A 24839-nucleotide genomic window follows, 5' to 3' on the forward strand; every position below is an offset into this window, starting at 1 on the left:
GGTATTCATCAACTTCCCTGCCTTTATTGATGGGCAGATTTTCAATCAGCCAATATTTACTATGGTTGTTATAGTTACCATTCCAAGTTTCCATAGCGTTAATAGAGAGCAGTGAGGAAACTTTTGTTTATAGATGTCCTGTTATAGAGAATTACTGGCCAACTGCCAGCCAATCAGAAAAGAGTATTTCTTGCCTCGGGGATGTTCCATTCCATGCCATTCCATTCTCTCTCTTTCTCTATTCCTCTCTATCTCTCTTCAATGCCATTTCTATGACTTTATCCACAAGAGAAATCCTATATTGACATTTTCAGAAAAGCTTATGTGTCTCAGTCTCAGGACCCAACTCAGATCTGAGAAGCCAGAGAGATAAGATGATGAGAAAGGCCACAGTGAATGAGCAAACAAAGCCAAAATAAATAGAAGACTGGAGAAATGTGTGTGTGTGTGCTCCTCAGAAAATGTGTGACGAAATGTTATTGTAATCCATTACCGTCATTGAGAAAAGGCAATTCAATTATCAAATTATCAGGGTTACATCCAAATATATTCTTTTTGAAAAACTTTCAAGCTTAGGCTATATGTAGAATATCACATTCATTCTGTTGCTTTGACAGACTCCATTCATTCACAAACTCATATTTTGAGCATTGTTTTTGACAGGTTATCTTGTTTTAAGACTAATGTAAATAACATTACATTGATGAAGTAATTAAAATAGTTAAGTACATTACTTATGACAACAGGGTAACTAGTAATCTCTAACCTATTGAATTTGAAAAGTTCCCAATGCTTACAATAATGAAGGTGAGTGATAGAGTACCGATACCAGAAACGCATTAGACACTGAGCCTCACAGATGAATAAACTGGAAGACAACAACCCTAGTGTTGTGGGAGTAACAGATGCTCGGAGCGGTAGTAGTGGAGGAAACACTGATCCTTTCTTGTGTCCTTACTGCCCCCCTCCATCTGTGGTAGGTGGAGACTCCATCATGAGCTCGGTGGCCTTGAGGATTGTGATGGGGAGCTGGTGGCTCTTCACACTCATCGTCTGCTCGTCCTACACCGCAAACCTGGCTGCTTACCTCACCGTCTCACGCATGGACAACGCCGTGAGGTAAGTGTTTCCCACTCTGAAGCCCCCCCCCCCACCCCCACCCCCTTCACTTTCACAGTTCACACAGGCCATGTTCTCTATACCATGTGTGCAACAGCACAGCTATATGCACTTGGACAGGTTGAGAAATTAACCACATGGCAGATCTGTGCTGTTCTTAAATTAGTGTGAGGTGAACAGTGTAGAGTATATATGTATGTGTGTGTGTGTGTGTGTTTGGGTGTTGGAGTAAGCAATACATCAAGTAGATTACCTACTGAAAAGGTGTAAACAATCAAGATGGTGTCATAGTAAATCCCCTCAGAGACACAATTGCAATAAAGCTAGTGACCTAGAACACTTAGTTTCATGTCTGTACAGGCTGGTTGTCTTTGCTGTTGTAAGTTAACTTCAACATCAATGTCACATGTTTAAATGCTCGAAGTAGCACAAGGTCACAGGGATCAGGTCTAGTGCACTATTTTATTTCGAGATCATACTTCACTGGAGTGCAGTTTGAAAAGCTCTTCTTACGGAGCTCAGATTAGTTGTGTCTTGAAGAGTCGGAAACTCAGCTTGAGGGCTTTGTATCTTATGTTCTTCTTTTACACTAAGTTCAAATCATTTTTCGAAATGCCGATAGCCACTTGCCAAACGTCTTTGTCCATTATGAGAAATGAGGTCATTATGAGCTATAGAACAACGGTTTGAGATATCTGGCTGTCTTAATGTATTTCTTATTTTCATGTCCTCTGTTCTGTGAGCAGTACATCAACAGCTACATTATAGAGAACAAGATATCTTTTCTCCATTAGCATCTGAAAGACGGCCTTTCCATTGACATTCTCCTCACATATTTCTCATCCATTTTCCCTTGTGTTTATTTCTTTCATAAGAGTAAAATTTGACCACTAACTGCATACTTTTCTGGACATTATCTGTTGATGGCTTTCTTTGGATGAAGATCATTTGACCAAATTTTATTTCAGAGATGTAGACACTATGACTTCACAAAAATTGCTCTTCATAGAAAGAAGCTTTCACAAAAATTGTGTAGCTGGCTGTTAAAATAATAGGTTGAGTAAAAGGAACAAGAAGAAGATAACAGTTATATATATTTCCTTCCATAAGTTTTCAAATCAAGGCAGAAAAATACAGAAGTTAGACAAGCAGTCTACATGAATGACAATTAGCTATTGGCTTTTCAAAATCTATGGTTTTTCCTTTTGCTGTCTTTCATGTCTTCCCACTCGCAGTGACATAAACAGATTGCCCTGTGAAAGCTCTGAACAGTGCTACAACTACCAGAAACACGAGAAATTACGGAAATGTTTGTGTGAGGAAAGACAGACATTGTTGATGTAGAACATGTCATGCTGCCCTGCCGTTTGTGTGGCGTGTGGATGTATCGTCGCGGCACTTGCAGACCCCAAAATGGAATTGGCCCAGTTCATGTGGACTAGGTTTTCTCTCATCTCTGTAAATGTTATCTGCCAGGTGATCTAATTTATTCCTCTCGGCTCATCTCTGCAGAGAAGCGCTTAGCTCCGGGTTGTGTTTGATTTCATTACATGGGTGTTGGACAAACAGGGGAGGTGGAGAGAGTCTGATTTGTCAGGGAAAATGTCAAGCAGCGGCACACAGGGCCAGAGAGAAAAGGCCCTGAGTGAGAGAGAGAGAGAGAGAGAGAGAGAGAAAGCCCACGATTGTTCTTGAAATACCATTCATACGTCTCCATACTCAACATAATCAATGCTATTAACACAGTTTTACTTATGTCACCATCCCCTGCAGAGGAATCGGTATGGTTTCACCAGCATGTAAAACAAAATTACAAATCCTTAACAAATGCCCAACCTTACACCAATTGGGAAATCCACATGAAGTCTACCTAGAGGGAAATAATGCTATGCTGGTATAAGCTTTGTGGGGGGAAAAGAGGAGAAAAAGCTCTTTGACCCAACTGATAGGCAGGGAAGAATGACTGCTGAATAATGAAACGTGGCGAGCCCCTCATGTTTCTCTTTATGCCGTTCCAATGCAGAGGTTCAGGAGTTGAATGACAAATGGGCAGAAAGCTGCTGCACCGCCTGCATCAATCTCCCAGAAGTCATTAGTTCCCGCCTTTCCCTACTCCATGGTGGCATTTGCTTTGGTGCTCGTTCTCGCCGCACTTTTTGCTCGTTCTCGCCGCAGCTTCGCATGTTTTCGCCGCAGCCTTCGCCGCAGCCTTTGTCGCAGCCTTCGCCGCAGCCTTCGTCGCAGCCTTCGTCGCAGCCTTCGCCGCAGCCTTCGCCGCAGCCTTCGCCGCAGCCTTCGCCGCAGCCTTCGCTCGTTCTCGCCTCAGCTTTGGGTGTTCCTCAGGCCTCAACCTTTTTGCAGCCTCCCTTTGTGGTCATCCTGTCTGCAACAGTCAACACTTAAAGCCTTCTTCTTATAATCTTAATTAGCTCATCTGTGCAATTGTCATATGGGCGAAACAACATCTGCTGTCTGTCCAGCTATTCACCACAGTTTTCACCTTAAACAGCCTGAAATATACCTCAGATTTTATGGGCAATTAAACAAAAAAATGAACTAGATCTGGATTCTCGTTTTCAATTTTTAAACAGAAATATCTTTGATACCAAGACCAAGCCCCATCATTAGTAAAATACTCAAATTATCCGCTTATCCAGAGGATAATGCTTTAAACTGTAATCATTATGGCATAATCATAGACAATTAAGATTATAAGAAGAAGTTCAGTGAACAAGACTTTAAGTGCCCTTTTAAACAATCTACGGGTCTCGCATGATTTCAGGGACAAATGAGATGAACATAAGTCTGCTTCTGCAAACTTTGTGTGCTATAGTGTATAGACCTGTGCGACTCAAATTTGTCGTTCATGTCCAATATTTTCCACAAGCTTGCAGCAATCTTTTTGGGCTTCCCCTCTTTCAGCTTGCAAGGAAGCCAGTTTCACTGTAACACTAGCTGCATGTGACCAAATAAGATTATAGACCCCTGCCTTTAGTGGCAGCTTACGAATTATATACATAGAACACAGTGATTACTTGAAGCTATGCTTTATTGTCCTGGGCCTAGTTTCCCGATAACGATGTATCTTAACGGCTACGTGGATTTTGGCGACATCATAGACTCATTATTGCCGTAAGTGCGGCGTCGGGAAACCGCTCTGCAATATCCCTCTTACGACCGATTTCAAGTCCTTTTTAGCGTTCGGGAAACTGGGCCCAGGTCTGAACCCTGTCTAGTTAGCAAAGTTTAATAAGACATTTTAGTGAGGCAAACAACATAACTGATTGGGATCTTGTGGGTTGTCTGCTACCATGCTGATTTTCATTTTTGTTTTGCTATTTTTGAACTTTTTAAAGGGTTTGTATTCGATTGTGAATAATTTTGCATCCTGAGCCGGATACTTAAGTGTAAGCTCTCACCCTTGAGCTAACCCCTTCCACCTAAATCATTCAGTTCGCTTAATACTTCTCTAAACTTTAGAAGCAGTTCATGATAATTATCAAATATCGCTATGCCAACAGCCACGTTTTATCTTGCTCCATTAATTTATCAGGAAGGCTCAAAGCAGGTCAATGGTGCCCCGTAGCACATTTATGAGATCCTGTGCTATTAGGAAATGTTTAATGATAGCAACTTCCAATTCACAGGCGCCAGTTATTCTGCCGCTTGTTTCTCGTGGGCAAAGGTGAATTTTCCTTGCCTTCTTCTTTGAGTCTTGAGTTCTAACACACAACAGTTCTTTCAATCTATCAAAGAAAGTAAATGAGCTTTATAAATCACATGATATCCTTGAACAGCTCTCAGTGTAGCATGTAGGTCTGTAGATCTCCATCTGTAAGTCGTCATGCTCTCAATGCAAAACAACCCGCTGTTTGGTTTTGTTTCATTGACTACCACTTGAGAAAAGGACACATGTATGGCATTATGTCAGCCAGTAAGACAGCAAGAATCAGTCAAGGTAGTTTTGCGTAGCACACAGTAGGGAAATGAGGATATATTGACACATTATGCCATTCTACGAATGGGCTGCTGCTAGTTTCCATTTTGACGGGGCTCTCAAGGCACCCAGCCACATGGGTACCTTTTTTGTTCTGAACAATGCATTGAGGAGCATGCAACTCTCATGATGAAGCAATGGAGACAAAATTGACAATTGAGGACAAGTCCTCAGTTTCCCCTGCGTGAATAGCTCCTTAGCTGAGGCTCGTCCCCCTCCCGTACCAAGGCCACTCTACCCCACTCCCTTCCTTTCTTGCTGATTCAGCCCTTGTCTCCCCCCAGTCCCTTCCTCTCTGGCTGATGCGGTCCATGTCTCTCTCCACTCTCTTCCTCTCTGGCTGATGCGGTCCATGTCTCTCTCCACTCTCTTCCTCTCTGGCTGATGCGGTCCATGTCTCTCTCCACTCTCTTCCTCTCTGGCTGATGCGGTCCATGTCTCTCTCCACTCTCTTCCTCTCTGGCTGATGTGGTCCTTGTCTCTCTCCCCTCCACTGCCAGCAGCTTTGCCCATGCTCCTTTCCCTCTCCTGCCTGGATCCAGGCCTTCACCTCTAGCTCTTAAGACGCGACCAGCACAGCATGGGTCCTTAAGTCAGCCTTCCGCATCAGCACACGGATCACCTTCTCTCCTCCTGTGTCACCTGAAGGTGCTGAGCTGGCTAATGCCCTTCAGCCACCCAGTTGCTATGTCACCCCTTCTCCTTCTTTCCTTCACCAGACCCACCCCTCTTTTTCACCAGTTAGCATCTTTTGGTTCTTTTCTATCCTCTTTAACCACCCCCCACCCCACCCAACCCATCACGCACACACAGCCTCCTGGGAACTGTGACAACCTCTGATCTACTTTGTGACTACTGCTCTCACAGCTGCTCACACCCAGCTGATTCGACCTCCAGTCAGTGCCCCCTTCTCTCTCCCCAGCAGTGTAACTGCACTTGTCTCAACCCTCAGTGGGGACAGTGGCAGCAGCTGTGTGGTTCTGCCTTCCCTCCAACACTCTACTACCCTGGTTCACCCCTCCTCTCTGTGGCAGGATCCTGCGTATGGACCACCTCTGGTGCCTCCTTCCCCCAGGAACCTCCTCCCCTTCGATCTTGAGTTGTCCTCCATCAATAGATGCCACGGATCCCCCAGGATACTCAAGGCCTCCTGGACTGCCTAGTCTTCCTCTTTCATGTCTCTGTCCCTGTGAATCTTTTGTCTTATGTCAGCCATCCCCACTTGTTTAAAGTAAATGAATGTCCTGCTATCACTTTCACTTTAAACCAGCTAATGGTGCCAAATACCCACTTCTCTGACACTCAATTAGTTTTGCTCATTAGAGGGCTCTGCGAACAACAAGCGGTCACTTGAGACTCATGCCTTCCAGCATTATACTATAGCTCCCTCAACTTCTGCCTTTCTGTATCACAAGGATAAGGATTCATGCAGGCCCAGACATTCAGTTTTGAAAAAAGGCTGGTCCACACACACACCTTACAAACATACATAAGAGATAATATGGCAGACATTAGGCAAGCTGAACATGCCCTCTCCAATTAAATCATGCTTTAGTCAAGCTTTAGGCCGAAGAGAGGGGCAATACCATATCCATATGCACTGGTTAGTCTGTCTGTGTGTGTGTGTGTGTGTGTGTGTGTGTGTGTGTGTGTGTGTGTGAGAGAGAGAGTTGTAGTAAATAAAGGACATCCTTTGATATCTGTGTGCATATTTACATTTGTTCAAATTACCCTTGCATGAAATAAAGAATACACATAATCACAATAATGACCCATCCACCCTCTTCACTCCTCACTCCACCCTCCACCCTCCTCACTCCACCCTCCTCACTCCTCACTCCACCCTCCTCACTCCACCCTCTTCACTCCTCACTCCACCCTCCACCCTCCACCCTCCTCACTCCACCCTCCACCCTCCACCCTCCTCACTCCACCCTCTTCACTCCTCACTCCACCCTCCTCACTCCTCACTCCACCCTCTTCACTCCTCACTCCACCCTCCTCACTCCACCCTCCACCCTCCTCACTCCACCCTCTTCACTCCTCACTCCACCCTCCACCCTCCTCACTCCTTCCTCATCACTCTTCACTCCTCACTCCACCCTCCACCCTCCTCACTCCACCCTCTTCACTCCTCACTCCACCCTCCTCACTCCTCACTCCACCCTCTTCACTCCTCACTCCACCCTCCTCACTCCTTCCTCATCACTCTTCACTCCTCACTCCACCCTCTTCACTCCTCACTCCACCCTCCTCACTCCACCCTCTTCACTCCTCACTCCACCCTCTTCACTCCACCCTCCACCCTCCTCACTCCACCCTCTTCACTCCTCCCTCCACCCTCTTCACTCCACCCTCCACCCTCCTCACTCCACCCTCTTCACTCCTCACTCCACCCTCCACCCTCATCACTCTTCACTCCTCCCTCCACCCTCTTCACTCCTCACTCCACCCTCCTCACTCCTTCCTCATCACTCTTCACTCCTCACTCCTCCCTCCTCACTCCACTCTCCACCCTCCTCATTCCACCCTCCACCCTCCACCCTCCTCACTCCTCCCTCCACCATCTTCACTCCTCACTCCACCCTCCTCACTCCTTCCTCATCACTCTTCACTCCTCACTCCTCCCTCCTCACTCCACCCTCCACCCTCCTCACTCCACCCTCCTCACTCCTCCCTCATCACTCCACACTCCTCACTCCACCCTCCTCACTCCACCCTCCTCACTACATTCCTCTCCCTCCTCCTCATCACTCCTCACTCCTCACTCCACCCTCCTCACTCCACCCTCCTCACTACATTCCTCTCACTCCTCACTCCACCCTCCTCACTCTTCACTCCTTTCTCCTCACTCCACCCTCCTCTCTCCTCACTCCACCCTCCTCACTCCACCCTCCTCACTCCACCCTCCTCACTACATTCCTCTCCCTCCTCCTCATCACTCCTCACTCCTCACTCCACCCTCCTCACTCCACCCTCCTCACTACATTCCTCTCACTCCTCACTCCACCCTCCTCACTCTTCACTCCTTTCTCCTCACTCCTCCCTCATCACTCCTCACTCCTCTCTCCTCACTCCACCCTCCACCCTCCTCACTCCACCCTCTTCACTCTTGACTCCTCACTCCACCCTCCTCACTCTTCACTCCTCACTCCACCCTCCTCACTCCTCTCTCCTCACTCTACCCTCCTCACTCCTCACTCCACCCTCCTCACTCCTCCCTCATCACTCCTCACTCCTCACTCCACCCTCCTCACTCCTCCCTCATCACTCCTCACTCCTCACTCCACCCTCCTCAATCCACCCTCCTCACTACATTCCTCTCCCTCCTCCCTCATCACTCTTCACTCCTCCCTCCACCCTCCTCACTCCTCCCTTCTCACTCCACCCTCCTCACTCCAAAATCCACCCTTCTCACTCTGTTTCTGTGAACGACTGTATCCGTCACAAATACAGTGTTTGTCTAATTGATTAGCCCTAGATTTATTTCACCAAATAAGCACACATGGTATCTGCTAACTAAATGCACAAGGTTACCTTTTCCGTAAATATATAGTTTAATTCATAGTGTGTCTTTGCTTTTGAATTCATACAAACTGAACCAGAGCTTGTGAGGCAGAGCCAGCCCCCTGAAATAAGAGGGGTAGCTATGAACATTTATTCTAATTCTTGCATTGAATCACACTCTTAAAGGCTGCTGCCATTGAAGTGCATAATTACACTGATGAAGTCAGTAGAAAGGGGAGACATTTGTGTCTTTTAGCAATCAGTGATAGTGCAATTAACCATAATTATTTGGATAGTCATGTCTGTGAGTGTGCATATTTGTTTGAGTGGGCTGCGTTTCTGTCTCTCTCTCTCTCTCTCTCTCTCTCTCTCTCTCTCTCTCTCTCTCTGTATGTGTGTGTATGTACTTGTGTACTTTCATGCCAGAAAGTGTCCGGACGTGTTTGTGTAAGTGGAGACAAACTGGTCCACTCTGCTAGCTGCTAGCCGAAGCCCTGTTGGGCCCAGTGCTAACATTTGTGTGAAGCAGGCACTAATTAGCGTGCACTGTCATCCAGCCAGTGCTTATTCACACGCCCCGCATGAAGCACACCTGCTACTGCTTAATGGCCTTGTTTGTTATCCTTGCTTTGATCACAAGACTCTGGCAGTGCATGATAGCAGCCTATTACCACGGCCCGGTCCTTCGCAAGGGTTGTAATCATTACTAGAGATGAAGCAAGGTCATAAACACCAGACTTGTGAGATTTTTTTGGGATGTATTCCATTATTGTTTCTTATTTAACAAACTGTTCTTCTACCTAGATAACATACTGCCTTGATGCTATTTATGTTTCTTGTTCTGTTGTTTTGATTGTTTTAAACCAGTGGGTTGCTGCTTTTTTATTTATAAGTATAGTTCTATCTAATAAAACAGAAATATAATCAGGTGTGGTTAAGCTATGGCTTATGGTTCTCAGATGTTTTTTCAGGGATTTCTTTCTGATTGCTGAAGGCCGACTTTCTTTTGATAGACACTATAGAAAAAGGGGTTACAAACAGGTTTGAATATCAGTAAGGTAGAGAGTGGAAATACCATTAAGGGATATTAACTATCATAAACCAATCTCAAATAGATACTGTATTTACTTACAATACCAGAACATTTTAATTTTCAGGGTATTTAAATAACAACTGGCCCATCAACTGAATCTTAGGGCACATCACAACTCATAAGATATGGTTTCTAGAGACACTGGGTCTATATAATAATTATTATTATGACAGGTTTGGTAAGATTACAACTAATCTGAGACAAAGTAAGAAGGCTGAGTCGATGTTCTAGAGTGGAAAAGTTAAAGTGAAATGGCGTCAAAGTGGCTTTGGATGTAAAGCATCCATCTGGGATTTGGAGGGCTGCCGATTTTGAGCTCCTCTTGGCTGTATATTGAAGTGTCCTTGAGCAGGAAACCCAACCCCAAACTGCTCCCAATGGCTTCTGACATTGGTTTGCAAATGTGAGGTGTTTGTAGATGTGAGGTTTCGCAGAGAAAAAAACATGCATGCACAACGTGCTGTCCATTTAACAAATGCACCTGGCATACCACCAGCAGAGGACTTTCAATCTACACCTGTGAAAGACATGCAGGCACCCTCATAAAGTGGGACAGAGGACTAAAAAAGTAGTTTCTTTTAAATTTATGGTTTGTCCTCTTTTTATGTTATCTTTTTACCTGGCCACCCCAAAACACAAACACAAGAGGACACAACAGTTTGTCAAAGTGGTGATGTCATAGCAAGTGCATGGCATATGTAATACAACTGTATAGGTGATTGATATCAGAAAACATCATCTCTCAATAGAGTTTATTACAGGCGAAGTAAATACGTTTTACAAACATGATTATTATTGTTTATATGACTTACTGAGACAAGCACCACCATGGCCAAAAAGGTCCCGCCAGTCTATGATTTACTTGAAGTCCTTGAATGTGTGAGCTGTTAGCTATTAGCAAGAGAAACGCATCCATTAATTTACTATACTGAGCTTCTTACAGAAGAGATCAATAAGTATGTTCTCTAAATGAACAGATTAAGACAGATTAAGACAAGACATTGAGAAATGATACATAAAACACTAAAATATTATTCCATGCCCATGAGAGGTCAATAAAGACTTACCATAGTTCGTCCCTTTGCATCCAGTTATTGAATGGACACATATAGCTTATTTTAAGCTTGTTCAGAGAAGAAAAACATGCATGCACAACGTGCTGTCCATTTAACAAATGCACCTGGCATACCACCAGCAGAGGACTTTCAATCTACACCTGTTGAACAGATTAAGACAGTTTGGCCATCTTTGTTCTTGTTCAACAATAATTGTATTCTGTCTTGTCTTTTCAGTTTTTAGAAAGACAAACATAAGTGGGATTTGTCCCATCTTGTATCTTGTAGTGGTCCACTTTGGACAGGATCACAGAGCTAATGTTACATCAACATAATTGGCTAAGTATAATTTCACATCACTACAATGCAAGGTCTTTTTAAGGATGTGAATAGGATGCTGAAGAAGAGTCCTTTAACAGCCGTGTGTTTTTGTTTGTGCATGCCTCTGTGCTACAGTGTCATCCTACCTTGTAATCAAGGTGTAAAAAAAAAAAAAAAAAGAGCAATCTCACTCCTTTCATCCAGACCCTGCTGCCTGGCTTTGAGAAAGGCTGCCTTGCTCTGTTTTCTTTTATACAGACAAGAATTGTATAGATCAAAATGGATTTTCCACCTCGCCATTCAAGCTAATGGCACATTTTGTCTGTGATCTATTGCTTTTGCCTCTGACCATATAAACGGTGGGCTTAAAGCTGATGGACACTGATTCAAAAGGGCCATATGCATATTCAGAGGAGGGTAGTAGATGAAAGTAGAACTGCAACTGATGGTACTTATTAAGCCTACTATGGTTCTATAGGTTATTTAAGAGGAGGGAAGTTGATTGAGCTGCTTATTAAGCCTACTATGGTTCTATGGGATTTCACAGGAGGGTAGTTGATGAAGGTGCTTATTAAGCCTTCTATGGTTCTATGGGTTTTCTTCTGCAACATTATTCTTAACAGGGATTAGCTATTTCTCACAATGATAAGACATCATTATACATGAAAAGAACACAAGACGAGAGATGTTTCGAGGCAGGAAATGATTATTCTTGCGTAAGCGCTCCAGTCATCACCTATAGACCTGCATAAACAAAATCCAGACAAGGTGAAGTCCACTGAACTGATAACTTATAATTGCTACTTTATCCGTCTTTATGAACCTCCTGGTATTTGTCTATTCGTATGGCATTAAAAAGAATTGTACAGTATTGATTTATCTTTACTCCTTGGTTATGCACTCGCCTCTATAATTGCTTTGATATCTGATTAGTAACCTCATTGTAATTAACCAGACAAATGAACCACATTGGACTAAGTAAAAGTAAAATTAAATCAATAACCCTTGTGACCTTTCTGAATCATTAGTGTTTTTGGGGGGCTCTTATTGAGAGATTCTCTGTACCAGTATTTGAAAATTGTATTGTCTACAGCCTTTGTCTGTAAAACAGACATGTGGGTTGGTCTCTTAAACTCATCGGCCCCCTTTAATGAATACAAAAAATCTCTGGACTTGAATGTATGACGTTGTTGTTGACTCTCAGGTAATTATCTCAATTTGACTGTGTCTTTGGCTGCTGAAAGACTTCAGAGATGGTTGCACCGTGGACATTCGGTGTAAATTACACAATGCTTCAGCTCCGACTATCGCTTGTACAGCGATCGAGAGCAAGCAGCTCAAGTCATTTTTAACTCCGGACTCAATGGGCCTTGAGTGTGAGAAGCCCACCATCATAAATCGTTCTGTCAGAAGGGTGATGGCGGGCATAAACCATCCCCACAGTTGTTTTAAACAGGCACACACAATATACAGAGTTAATTAAATTGATTAATTGTCCAGATTTTATTAGCTGGAGATGTGCAATTTGATTCATGGAAATGTAACGTAATTGGACGCAGTGTAATTAAAAAAGGTGATAGGGAATACAGATTGAGGTACACGGGTATTTACAAAGCATGAAAGAAAGTTCAGTCAGCTGCAAAGAAAAAGGAAAATAGGTCTGCTGTTTCAACATGGGTTGAGGGAGCAGTGGGAATCTGCATAATTACTTCTTTATGTCTAACATTTACCTTACGTGACAGATTGGCTAACCACTGTAGATGGTGTGTTATGGATTAGGTCTTTGACAAACCTCACTTAGGTCAGGGGAAGAGCTCCCATTTTAAAATATGGTGAATAATGGTTCAAACTGGTGTGCCTTTCACTGGTGCTGACGCCGTCGTTAGCAGGGGAAGGTCATTAGAAGCAGGTCGCAGTGAAAGGTCGTTTGTGCAATGACAAATGGTTTACGTGGATTTTTCATTAAGGGCACTTCCACCTGATCAATACAAAGTAAAGGAAAAGAAATCTCCCACCGCTCAGGTCTGTGACCTCAGACGAAAGCACAGTGTGGGCAAAGTGAGGTGAAGGACAACTGGTTGCAGTTCTTATTTTATGAAACCATTTCTTAAAATAATTTTCTTATCTGGTCCGAAGTCATTTACCCTAATCAATAGGATGTAATTGCTTGGGTATTGCTTAGGAGTTGGGTTGCAGGGTATGTTTATGAAGAGATTTAATTGTGCCAATATTAGAGTCACCAGAGTTTCAAAATCCCTCTCCTGCCTCAGAGACCTGCACACACACACACACACACACACACACACACACACACACACACACACACACACACACACACACACACACACACACACATTCATCATCTTGTCTCTTGGCCAGATGAGATGCGGTCCATCGAATATAATCAGGAATTCATCCATGTATCAATAAACAACATTACAGTTTCATTTTCAACTTCATGTATGTAACTAACACTGCAAGAAACACTGCAAAGTTGGTGTTCATAGTTGTACTCTAGAGTGCTTTTCTGTACCATCTAACTGAACTTCAGAGTAGCAACTAATGAATGATGTATTATCAGTCATCTCTGTGATTCATTTGCAGCAGACACAAGATGTTAAGTGAAATATCACAGCATTGACATGCTTCCTGAATAGCCTTTGGTATTCGGTAATGAAAATATTTTTGCTCAATCCAATTACAATTCAAATAACACAGATAATCATATTTTCAAATAACACACATGTTTTGCATGCATATTATAGTCAGTCAGAAGTCTTGAGAGCTGAGTGATTCTGTAACAACACCAAGGTTATGGCCAAAGAATCTCAGAGAATGCATACCTGACTCATACTGGAAGTGGTTTTGGATGAGTGCATCTGAATTTAAATGTGCACATTTTCCTATAGTCATTTGCAACCCTGCATCTTTGGTTCTGGTGGTCATATATCCAGTGCTGGCACCTCCCTCTGTCTACAGGACTTTTCAGGACCTGTCCAAGCAGATGGACGTGTCATACGGCACAGTGAGGGACTCTGCAGTGTTCGAATACTTTCGGGTCAAGGGCACCAACCCACTGGAGCAGGACAGCACCTTCTCTGAACTCTGGAGGACTATCAACAAGAACCAAGGACAGGACAACTCAGTGGAAGGTCCCGCTGAAGGCATCCTGAGGGTAGGAAATAAGTCTTTAATGAGTCTTTAAAGCCTTTAAATCACTGTATTTAATCACTGCATTGTACACATTCGACAGCATGACTGTCATCTAAGGAACACCCAACCCATTAACACCAGGAGACTTGGACATTTTCTCTTGAGTAGGGATTAACGACAGCCCGGTTCTTACATTTGTGTAGTAGTCATGCATATGTATGATATAGTAGTGTGATAGGTATATCAGGTATATGTGTGATGGGTATATCAGGTATATGTGTGTGTGATGGAGTAGTGAGATGGGTATATAAGGTCTATGTGTGATATAGTAGTGAGATAGGTATATCAGGTATATGTGTGATGTAGTAGTAAAATGGGTTTATCAGGTATATGTGTGATGTAGTAGAGATGGGTACATCAGGTGTATCACAACACAGCGGTGCAGAAGGACACATCTACCTTCCTCTTCAGCTCTAATCTGGCTGAGGAAGAAGAAGAAGGGAGCATGGTCCTTCCCATCAACATGACAGTCCATTCAGTGCCCACGAGCTGCAAATGGGCTCAGGATGTTTTTTTGTCTTCTAATGTAATTATGTAAATATTGAAATGATATTGAAGCCTATATATTGTTTTACAGACGCTAAATCAATGTGACCTGGCATTAAGTACTGTACTATTATGTAATCCTATATTCTGGAACAAATTCTGAAAAACATTACGCTGAGATTCAGCCATGGGCACTATAATGAGATTTTAATAAACATTGCATCCCCCCCACCCCACCCACACACGCACCCCTTAGCCCACCCCACCCCCAACGCTCTACTATAGTACATCTGTTTAACATTCATTAAAATCCTTAGTTAAGAAGGCTTGCAGTATGTCTCATGAGCATGCGATAGGCTACATTAAATATAATAGGCTTCTGAAAGGTAATATTTTTAGATTATAACTTCAAATTTACTTAACCTTGAACATATTTAACTAAATATGTTCAATTATTTCTTGTAATTGGCCCATTTTCTGAAATCAAACTTTCATATAACTTAGATTAAAGGGTTAGTGTCCTCAACATTAAAAATAAAAAAATAGATAAAAGGGCTAGCAAGCGTTTGAAAGTTTTTAGAGCACTGTATTATGTGATACATCTAGCAAGATAAAATGTGACTTCAAGCTTCCCGCAAATGAGATGAGGCATTGTTGGAAGGATTCAGTAGAAGTGTTACTGGGCCTAAAACTAAAACGGCAGTGGGATGTACTATAAATGTACAGTTTGTTCATTTTGAATTGACTCCAGTTTACTTTGTATACTATTAATGACCATTTTAGATCATAATCACTCAAGGCTGAGAGGAATCGTTGTGTGACGGTTCTGAAACATCTATGTCACACTGTTAACTGATAGCACACGGAATGTTTGTGATTCTGTGTACTTCTGCTGCTTTGGTAACAAATGGCTTGAGTGACAGTGTAAAAGCAACTCAGAGGGCAAGATTGGAAGATCCAAAGGAAGACGATAGCTTTGTTACCCTCCTTTCAGTGCAGTTCAAAAGAACCAGGGAACAGAGGGCGTTTTTGTGTGTGTGTGCGTTTTATATATTTGTTCAGAGGTGCGTTTATGCCATCCCACAAAGCATGGTCCTTTGCTGAAAAGGTGAAACGAAGACTTGACAGCAAAGTCATTTCAGATAGATTGGAGGATGTTCAAAGCCAAAGCCCTCTTTGTATGAGTCAGTCCCTCATGCTGGCTGTGATATTACCACTCCACAAAGGATTCACTGCCTGACCATCAACCAAATTAAATTTGAATTTTTATTGATGTACTTATTAAAAATAATAATGTTCTTATGTTATGATTGTCATGAAGTAAGATAAGTCAGACCTGAGCACAAGTGTTTGAGGATATGCTGGCCAGCTAGTAGTCTAGAGTAGCAGGGAAGGCATTCAGAAAGGACCCGGCACAATTTACCATTGAGAACAAGTGAGGGGCTTGTAATTTAGTTTTTGTCATTGTTCCAAATGTTTGTGTGTGTGTGTGTGTGTGTGTGTGTGTGTGTGTGTGTGTGTGTGTGTGTGTGTGTGTGTGTGTGTGTGTGTGTGTGTGTGTGTGTGTGTGTGTGTGTGTGTGTGTGCGTGCGGTCATATGCTGGGGTTAAATACAGCCAGGGATAGCTGAACAGTATATAAAAGAGTCACAGGGTTTCAATCAATGGATGGTCAATGGATGTCTTTAAAAGCGACTTTGCAGATCAACACTTTTTTGTCAGTCAGACGGCGCAGATGCCAGAGAGATTGATGGATGGCAAGGTAGGGAGAGAAATAGGTCAGAAACTGACACAGAGACCTCATTTAGATTCATAATTGGATGCTAATGTGTCTGATGTTCTAATGTTCTGTACATGTTGATTTGACTAAATGCTGTAATGTTCACGATGTGGCGACAGGTTAGCGCAAATCTTCGCAAGCTAGCAAACAGTTACACTAAGTTACCTGGCAAGCTCAAGTTTAAGTCAAACTGTCGAGCTAGCCAGCTTTGTTGAGTGGAATATAAGAGCAACGTAAATTGCATAAGGGGAGGGTAATGTAAGCTAGGTTGATCATTTCCTTATTAATGTAATTATTTAAAAGACTGGTCCATTTATATCAATTCATTCATATTAATATTCTCTCCTTTACCACCCCTATATTTGATTCAGATATACAGCTATCATGTACTTACAGAAAGGTTTATTGTCACCAGCTGTAGTTTGTGCTATCATGTACTTACAGAAAGGTTTTATTGTCACCAGCTGTAGTTTGTCACACTGCCAGATTCAGAGCAGAGGGTGGTCAATTATACGCCAATTTTTTAAAATGGTACATTAAAGTAAGATGCTTTGTATTCAAGTTTTAACCTTATTTTATTATTATAATATTTAATATTATTGTATTGCTATTCATTTTATTGTATCACTGTTGCTGACGCGCACACACATGTGCAGCCATGTTAATTCTGAAACCACACCGCCCCCCTACATTTCAAATCCTAATTGAACCTCTGGTCATGTGTGTGTTTCCACAGGCTAAAGTCGAGCCCTATGCCTTCCTGTGGGATATGGCAGTGGTGGAGTATGCCGCCCTAACAGACAGCGACTGCGGTTTCACAGTGAGGGGAAACACCATTTCTAGCAAAGGCTATGGCTTGGCTCTGCAACACGGCAGTCCTTACAGAGATCTCTTCTCACAGAAGTAAGTCTCTTCCCCCTCTCCCTCGGTCTCCCACTTCCTCTCTCAACTCTTCAAAAGACTTTTTGACTGAGGTTTAACACCAGCCTGCAGTATGTTACAGTGTTTGCTTTTCTATGTTATAATGAGAAAATCTATGTGGGAAGATTTCTGTCAGCCATGAAGGTGATGTAATTGTAATTTGGCAGACTGTGCTTAGAGGGCATACCCAAATACAAAATGTCATACAATGTCATTCACATTGCTTCTTAGCAAGCTATGGATGTTCTTCTTTTTTTCTCCAGTGGGATGGCGAGTACTCTTGTGTTATGAGGGTTTTGTTTAAAAATACTTTCTGATGAAAGTTTAGACTTACTGGAGCTCATTTCTGTGAGATTGATAGAGCACTAAAAGGTTGATCTTCAAAATGTTTGCCTCTACTGTCAACTTGCCTAGTCAATAGGTGTGTCAGTCAAGCCGTGTGTTGTGGTTGTCATGTTTTGAGTTTTTGATTTGATCAGATAAGTGCTTTCCTGCAGATAATAAGCTCTGCCCTAAGTTGGAAAACAAGATAACAAGATCAAATTTAGATGTTGAGTGTACATACCGCTGGCAGAGAATCTTGATAATGATGATTATATTATCACTTCGTAAGCAGGAAAGGTGAACAGCTAGTATGTCATTTAAAGCTTGTTTTTATTTCTGGAGTCAAGTTGAGTTTGATTAAAAGATAAAGGTGAATGTGATCGCCTGTACGATTATGACAGACACAATATTTTGCAGCTTCATAGTCACAGAGAGCTACCATTGCTATTGCACTAGTTTCCTCGCTCAAATATACAAAGCTTTTTCATGTTTACCTACCCACCCACCCTGGGAGAGAAATTACTTTCAGCTCTCCCCTGTGTGTGCCCCGCCACCCTCAGGATCCTTGAGCTGCAGGAGAAAGGAGAGCTGGACATCCTGAAGCAGAAGTGGTGGCCCCACAAGGGCCGCTGCGACCTGGACAGCCAGTCGGACCCGCAGCCGGAGGGTCGCGCCCTGAGGCTGCACAGCTTCGCTGGGGTCTTCTGCATCCTGGCGGCGGGGCTGCTGCTGGCCTGTCTGGTGGCCGCCCTGGAGACCTGGTGGAACAGCCAGCGGTGCCACCGGGCTCAGCCCAAAGAGGTGACCACCGAGAAGGCAGGGACTGCCGACAAACCCAGGCCTACACCCTGGCATGACTGCGGGGCCACTGCCACACTCTACTTTATGGATCCCGACGCCACAGACGTGAGCCCCGATTTAGTAGAGCTCCAATACACACAGTTATAGGTGTGACAATCAATAACAATTATTTATATTTTTTTTCCTATCTGTTTACTTGTTTTGTTGTACAACTTTGATTCTAGTTTGGTTTTACAATACGTTGATTACGTCATTTACAGCATAGTCTTTTATTTTCAGGTATTACTGCATCTGTCAAAAAACAGAAATCAGTAATACAACTGAGTTAAAAAAAAAGCCCCACCCCCAACAACAACTGATGCCCAAAAGGCGAAAAATTAATTGGAGTTGTGTGTTTGTTTATTGTTATTTTTCTCGACGGTTACAAAAAGCTCTCTCTATCTCACCCCTCCAAGCATTCTGACGTTGTATTAGCATGTTGAGCGTCGAGCCTCACTACCTATGAGAAACTCTCCCGTTCCTTCGCATGAGCCCAGATGGGCAAAAGCCTTGACATGGATCCCCGAACTAAAGTGTGAGCAATGGCCTGCATGTCACACCCTGCTCCATCCTGCCCAACCCAAGGCCCTGCCAGTGGCATCCTTTCTCTGACTCTGTACCCCAAATAAACACACCACCGAGGTATGAGGTACTAAGGTATGAGAAACCTTAGCTCAACATGCACCTTGAACATGATGTCTTGCAGAAGAGGCTTGGGTTGTTGCCTGTGGAGGAGTGACTACATGAAGTTTTCATGTAGTCACTCCAGACTTCTTCTGCTTGCTAATTTAGATTGGGGGTATTTTAGACAGCGAAAGGAGGCCATTGCAGGGTGTTGACCTAAGACCCTTTCACACCTGATGACCCAGGAAGCAATAAGAGCCACACATGCAAAACAACACACATCCTCCCTTGTCTTGTCTTCTTCTGTGTCTGTGATGCCCTTTCCTCCAAGTGACGCACAGTGACATCTTATTGCAATTATATGTCAATGAACGGACAGGGAAAAAGTATCCTCGTATGTTTACCTTTGTATGTGGTCTTGTGCAGGTAACTAAGGATTACCAAATGGACGTGGTGTCTGGTCCATTGACATATAATGATATTACAAGTGCTGCATCGGATGGGAGGAGGGACATGTGGACAGAGAGAGAGAGAGGATGGGAGGAAGCTGAGGCTATTGACACAGGTCAGGACAGGCCTGCTGAAATATTCACTTTTGAACGATTGTGCGTGTGTGTGCTTGAGAGTGTGTGTGTGTGTGTGTGTGTGTGTGTGTGTGTGTGTGTGTGTGTGTGTGTGTGTGTGTGTGTGTGTGTGTGTGTGCATGTGTGTGTGTGTGTGTGTGTGTGTGTGTGTGTGTGTGTGTGTGTGTGTGCGCGCATGTATTTTATTGTGTGTGTGTGTTTGTGAGAGAGAGAGAGAGAAACAGTGTGCAGTGTGTGTGTGTTTATGTTGAGGTAGTGAGTTTTGTGGGTAAGAGGAAGTAGGATTGCTTGTGGGTGGTATTTAATGTGCCATTCCCCATTACATCCCATAATTATTATATAAGTAAACTGTTATTACCCATTTTCACCTTTGATTTATAACAGACTGGTGAATGTGAAGACAGATAGACAGACTGATAGACAGACAGAAGTAGATCAATGGAATGGTTATGTATTCATTCTCACAGATGCTTTCAGTAGTCTCCGACAAAATACTATTCTGCTCAACATGATACATATCACTAACTGTCGTTGCCTAATCAGCCAGGTGTAGTCATAATGCTACGTTATTAATGGTGCCCCAGACTCTAAAATCCTTGGTCTGAATGGCTCTGGTCTACAACTTGCAGATCGAGTAATGTCACAATAGGTAAACATCCCCCGTTCATTTCCATGGGGAAAAAGAGGGATGACAAACAACTAAAAGAATGACAGGGGGAATCGCAGCAAGAGCACTACACAGCATTAGGATGGATGGGTCAGAGTTGGAGGGGTGTTGATATCTCAAAAGCACATAAATCGTGTAGAGTGAAGAAAATAAAGATAAAGGAATCGTATGGAATTACACTAATAAGGTCGCTTAATTAGAAGCTAATTATGATTGAAGGAGGGTGGTTGATGAGAGTTGACCCCAGTAGTACATACCTTTTCGTGGTTTAGAAGCAGAATTAGATTCCCTGTTTTTATCTAATCATGATTGACTACACAAGACGTGGTTTACAGTTTTCCATTTGTAGATGTTTGGAAGCCTAACATATAAATTGTGTTAAAGGATTTGTGCATACATTTCCTACTGCAGGATTCTGTGCAATAATGGTCAACTCAAACATGTTTTATGTATTTCAGTCATTTACATTTAAGAGGAATGTAATAAATGTCATGTAGGAAATAACCAAAAGACTACCTACAAATCCAATGTAGCGTGATAGTAATATTCATATTTTTGAAGTATATCTACTACAATCAAAGACCGTACACTTTTGTCCGATATAGTCATTAAAGCCGTTAAAATATTGAACAGCTCCATTCTCGGCCTGAAAAGGGAAAGATGTCAGGTCTGGAGATTATTTTAACCTATCAAGTGTAGGACCAAAGACATCAAAAGCAAAAACAAACCTGAACTGTAAAAAATGTATTTGCAGTAAATGTTAGATGGATAGAATGCTGAGGAAGTCTTCAGCCAAAACTTTTTTCTGAGACACTTACTGCCCATAAATATTCCGTATTGACTTTTTTGAAAGTGCAATGTCTCAAAATGGATATAATGCACCAGCAGACTGGCCACATTAGCTGAACTAACAGCTCAGCACAACACGCTTCCTTAAAGACATATTAGAGAATATATGGTGTCTCTTGTTTTGAGAAATGCATTTTTGCAGTATGGCAGCTGCATTGCAGCATCTCTTTCTTTTATTCCTCATGGAAGCTTATGTCATGTAGTGTGTGTGTGTGTGTGTGTGTGTGTGTGTGTGTGTGTGTGGTTGTGTGTGTGTTATGTGTGTGTTTGTTTTTCACTGTACCTCAGGGCGCTGTTTGATGTCAAAGCATAGCGTAGCATCATTGCCTGTGAGGTGCGTTTCCTCGCGTTAGCGGCATATCCATCTCCCAATTGATTTTCAGCAGGGCAAAACCCGACGGCATGAGGGCTAGCACTGTTGAGGAATGTTTCAGGGTATTTTTTTTTTTCCGCCGACATGAAAGTGTGTTCAGCGCCGGGGTGCGGCGTCGGTGTCTGCTCAGTCACCGGGGCTCAATCCAATTGAGCATCTGTGGGATGAGGTGGAACGAGGCACTCGGAGTCGAGACAGCCAACTTGACTCGACTGTGGCAGGCAAGGAGTCAGGAACTTGGGCCAGCAAATGCGTTCTCTGGTGATTCTGACATCTAGTGGAGCTGAGAATAGACAAAGAGTTGGTGAGGGGGTAAAGGGTGGGTGGAGGCGACAGGGAGTTGGTGAGGGGTGGGTGTCGGATAGTGAAGACCGAATTGAGTGCAACGAAGTTTTAGAAAAGTGATCCTACTGTTTTTGTGTGTGTGTGTGTGTGTGTTGTCAGTGTAGTGCACATTGAGGAGTATGTGTGTGTGTGTGACTGTGTGTGTGTGTGTGACTGTGTGATTGTTTTTTGCTCCTGCTTTCAGGTTTGATTGTGTCAGGGGGCAGGTGTGCAGGGGCGTGCGTGCGTGTCTGTGTGTGTGTTTTGTAAAACTCGCTTTTAAAGGGCTGTCATGTCGACTGAGTTTGTGCTTTGATCATAAGCCAGTCAGTCCTTCGGGTGACCCCGCATACCGAGAGAAACACCTTGACCAGGCATTCCCCTCCTGCGGTGGGGGACGCTAATGTAAATAGCTACTTCAGTCTGGAACCACAGTGCGCCAGTGGAGCATGGAGGAGGCCATTTTAGAGCAGAGTGTGGCATTGAATGTTAAAAATGTGTTCTCATTTTTCATTTGAGATGTGGCGCCATTGTGCTGTTGACTCACACACATCCAATTTTATGTTTTGTGTGAGTGTGTGTGTATTTGTTTTATTCACATTGCTTTCTTTTCTCTTTGGTTGTGTTCGCTCTCACCAAGTTACTTTTCTGATGTGTTTTGTCCAGTGTGTCTTTTATCATCAAACTCAATGGGAGACAGTGAGTTTTACTTTGGGTCATTCTGAATTCCATTCTCACAGGGCTGGAGTGGATGTGAAGACCGCAGTTACTATAAAGGTTAAAGTTGTAAAAAATGAATGGGTATATTAACACTCCAACTACTGTAATAGGCTGATGTAGTAAACCCTCGAGGCCTCCGATCAGGTCAAGCATGAAAAAGTCAGAATAGGATTTGATTGCATGGCTGTGTTTATGTTCTGTATGTAGTAATGGCATTGACTCTCCTTTTCTGTCTTCCTGTTCTTTTTCAAACCTCACACATATCCTCTCCACGCGCATGCCCTCTTATCCCTGTCTGTCACCTTGTGTACACCCACTTTGTTGACTGACATTCTTTTTGCCTTTCTTTCTTTCTCTTCGCCTTTCTGTCTTTCTTTCTTTCTATCTGTTTGTCTTTGTTTTTGTTTCTTGCCTCTCTTTCATTATTCTTGCCTCATCTGTAAATATCCACCTCTGTCATCTTTCTTCTCATCACTCTTGCCCCCTTTCTCCACCTCTCTCTCTCTCTCTCTCTCTCTCCCCCCTTTCTTTCCGCCTGCAGGACAAGGAGATGAACCTGGAGCAGGTGCACCATCGTTTAAGCAGCCTCATGGAAGAGGACCTGGCTCACAAGCAGCTCCCGGGCCAGTCTATGGAGATCTCTGCCCTGGACATCGGCAGCGGGCCGCCCAGTCAGAGCCCCCGGGAGGCTGTACGGGACTACCCGGTTCGGGGCCTGTCTGTGAGCACCTTCCTCCAAGAGGGACCTGGGGCCGGCAGGGTGCCTGGCCGGACGGTCCCCCTCCCCCTCAGCAGCTCCACTCTCCCCCCGTCCATCCGCTGCAAGCACAGGGCGCCCAACGGCGGGCTGTTCCGCCTGAGCCCCGTCAAGACCCCCATGCCCATGCCCTACCAGTCAGTGCCCAGAGGACCCATTCCACAAGCCATTGAGCCCAGTCATGGCACCTCAATCTGAGCCACGGCCACCAAACGGACACTCAGAAACTCTTTGACCTATGGCCTACCAGAGACTGAAAAAAGAAACATACTCAGTTGAGGTTGGTGGAGATGGCTGAAGGTTTTCTCAACAACAACAGCAACAACAACAAAAAAAGATCTAAAAAGTAAAAGATATAAAAAGAAGAAGAAGAAGAAGATATCAGATTTTTTTTTTAATCACTGTTTCAACTATAGAACTGAGGAAAGAGATTTTACCTGTATATATGTAAATAATGAGAGACTGGGGTGAGTAAAAGTGTATTTTGAATATTCTTAATTTTTTGGAAGTTAAGTTTAAAAAAATATATTAAAATATATGAAAAAGACTGTTTGAATGGCTTTGTAAATTTGGTTCTTTATTCAAATAAATCTAAATTCCTTGTGGTGGTTTTCTAAGTGCCAAATTAAATTCTTTCTTTGTTTGAAGTCAAAGTCAACTGAATGTACCCTTAAAACACTTTATACACTGACACAAAGTTGATGCATTATTTGGTCTGTTTCTTTTCAAATAAAAAATAAATAATTAAAATACACCATCATAAATTTGTATATCCTGAGGCGTATGAAGTTCTTTCTAAAGAAGAAAAATGTCAGTAAAATTCTTAATAAATCAATGTTTGAAACACATTAATATGGACCAGGAGCGAAAGAACAGAACATAATTAGCTGTCTATAGCCTGGATGCCAGTGCAATGTGCCATTATAAAATGATCCCAGCTATTCATTTCATCACATTCAAATAGAACACTCTTCACACTAAACTTACCCCCCTTTACCAAGATATGAACCTTAGTAACCCCTGAAAAGTCGATGCAGGTCCCCTTGAGAATCTACGCTTATGCAGCTCCCTCATAAGGATAATAGTCCATCCAGTACATACTTTACATGTCAAATAAGGCTTTATATTGGCCATTAGGCCAAATACCCAACAGCCTCCAGCCGTGAAGTTATTGAGGGAAAAACTTTATCAGAGCGTTGGAGAAGGAGTTGATGTGTATATCAGAGTCAGTGTTGTGGGATAAGTCAGAATGTTGATATCTGGTATAAACATGTTTATATAGCCTG

The 24839-nt window shown here is 43.1% G+C and overlaps 1 protein-coding gene across 1 annotated transcript in view; it reads left to right on the forward strand.

Annotated features, from left to right (window-relative positions):
* grid1a (glutamate receptor, ionotropic, delta 1a) overlaps positions 1–23751 on the forward strand; it is a gene marked incomplete at both ends in the record, with an annotated part of 225587 nt that extends 201836 nt beyond the window's left edge. Inside the window, 5 exons of the mRNA XM_080849389.1 lie at positions 981–1119; positions 14072–14267; positions 17307–17473; positions 18376–18616; positions 23338–23751. Of these exons, the coding sequence (XP_080705515.1) occupies positions 981–1119; positions 14072–14267; positions 17307–17473; positions 18376–18616; positions 23338–23751 (1157 nt within the window). The remainder of the gene's footprint in view (positions 1–980; positions 1120–14071; positions 14268–17306; positions 17474–18375; positions 18617–23337) is intronic.
* Positions 23752–24839: the final 1088 nt, after the last annotated feature.

This window comes from Sprattus sprattus (assembly GCF_963457725.1).
Source record: "Sprattus sprattus genome assembly, chromosome: 12".
In the NCBI taxonomy this organism is placed as follows: domain Eukaryota; kingdom Metazoa; phylum Chordata; class Actinopteri; order Clupeiformes; family Clupeidae; genus Sprattus; species Sprattus sprattus.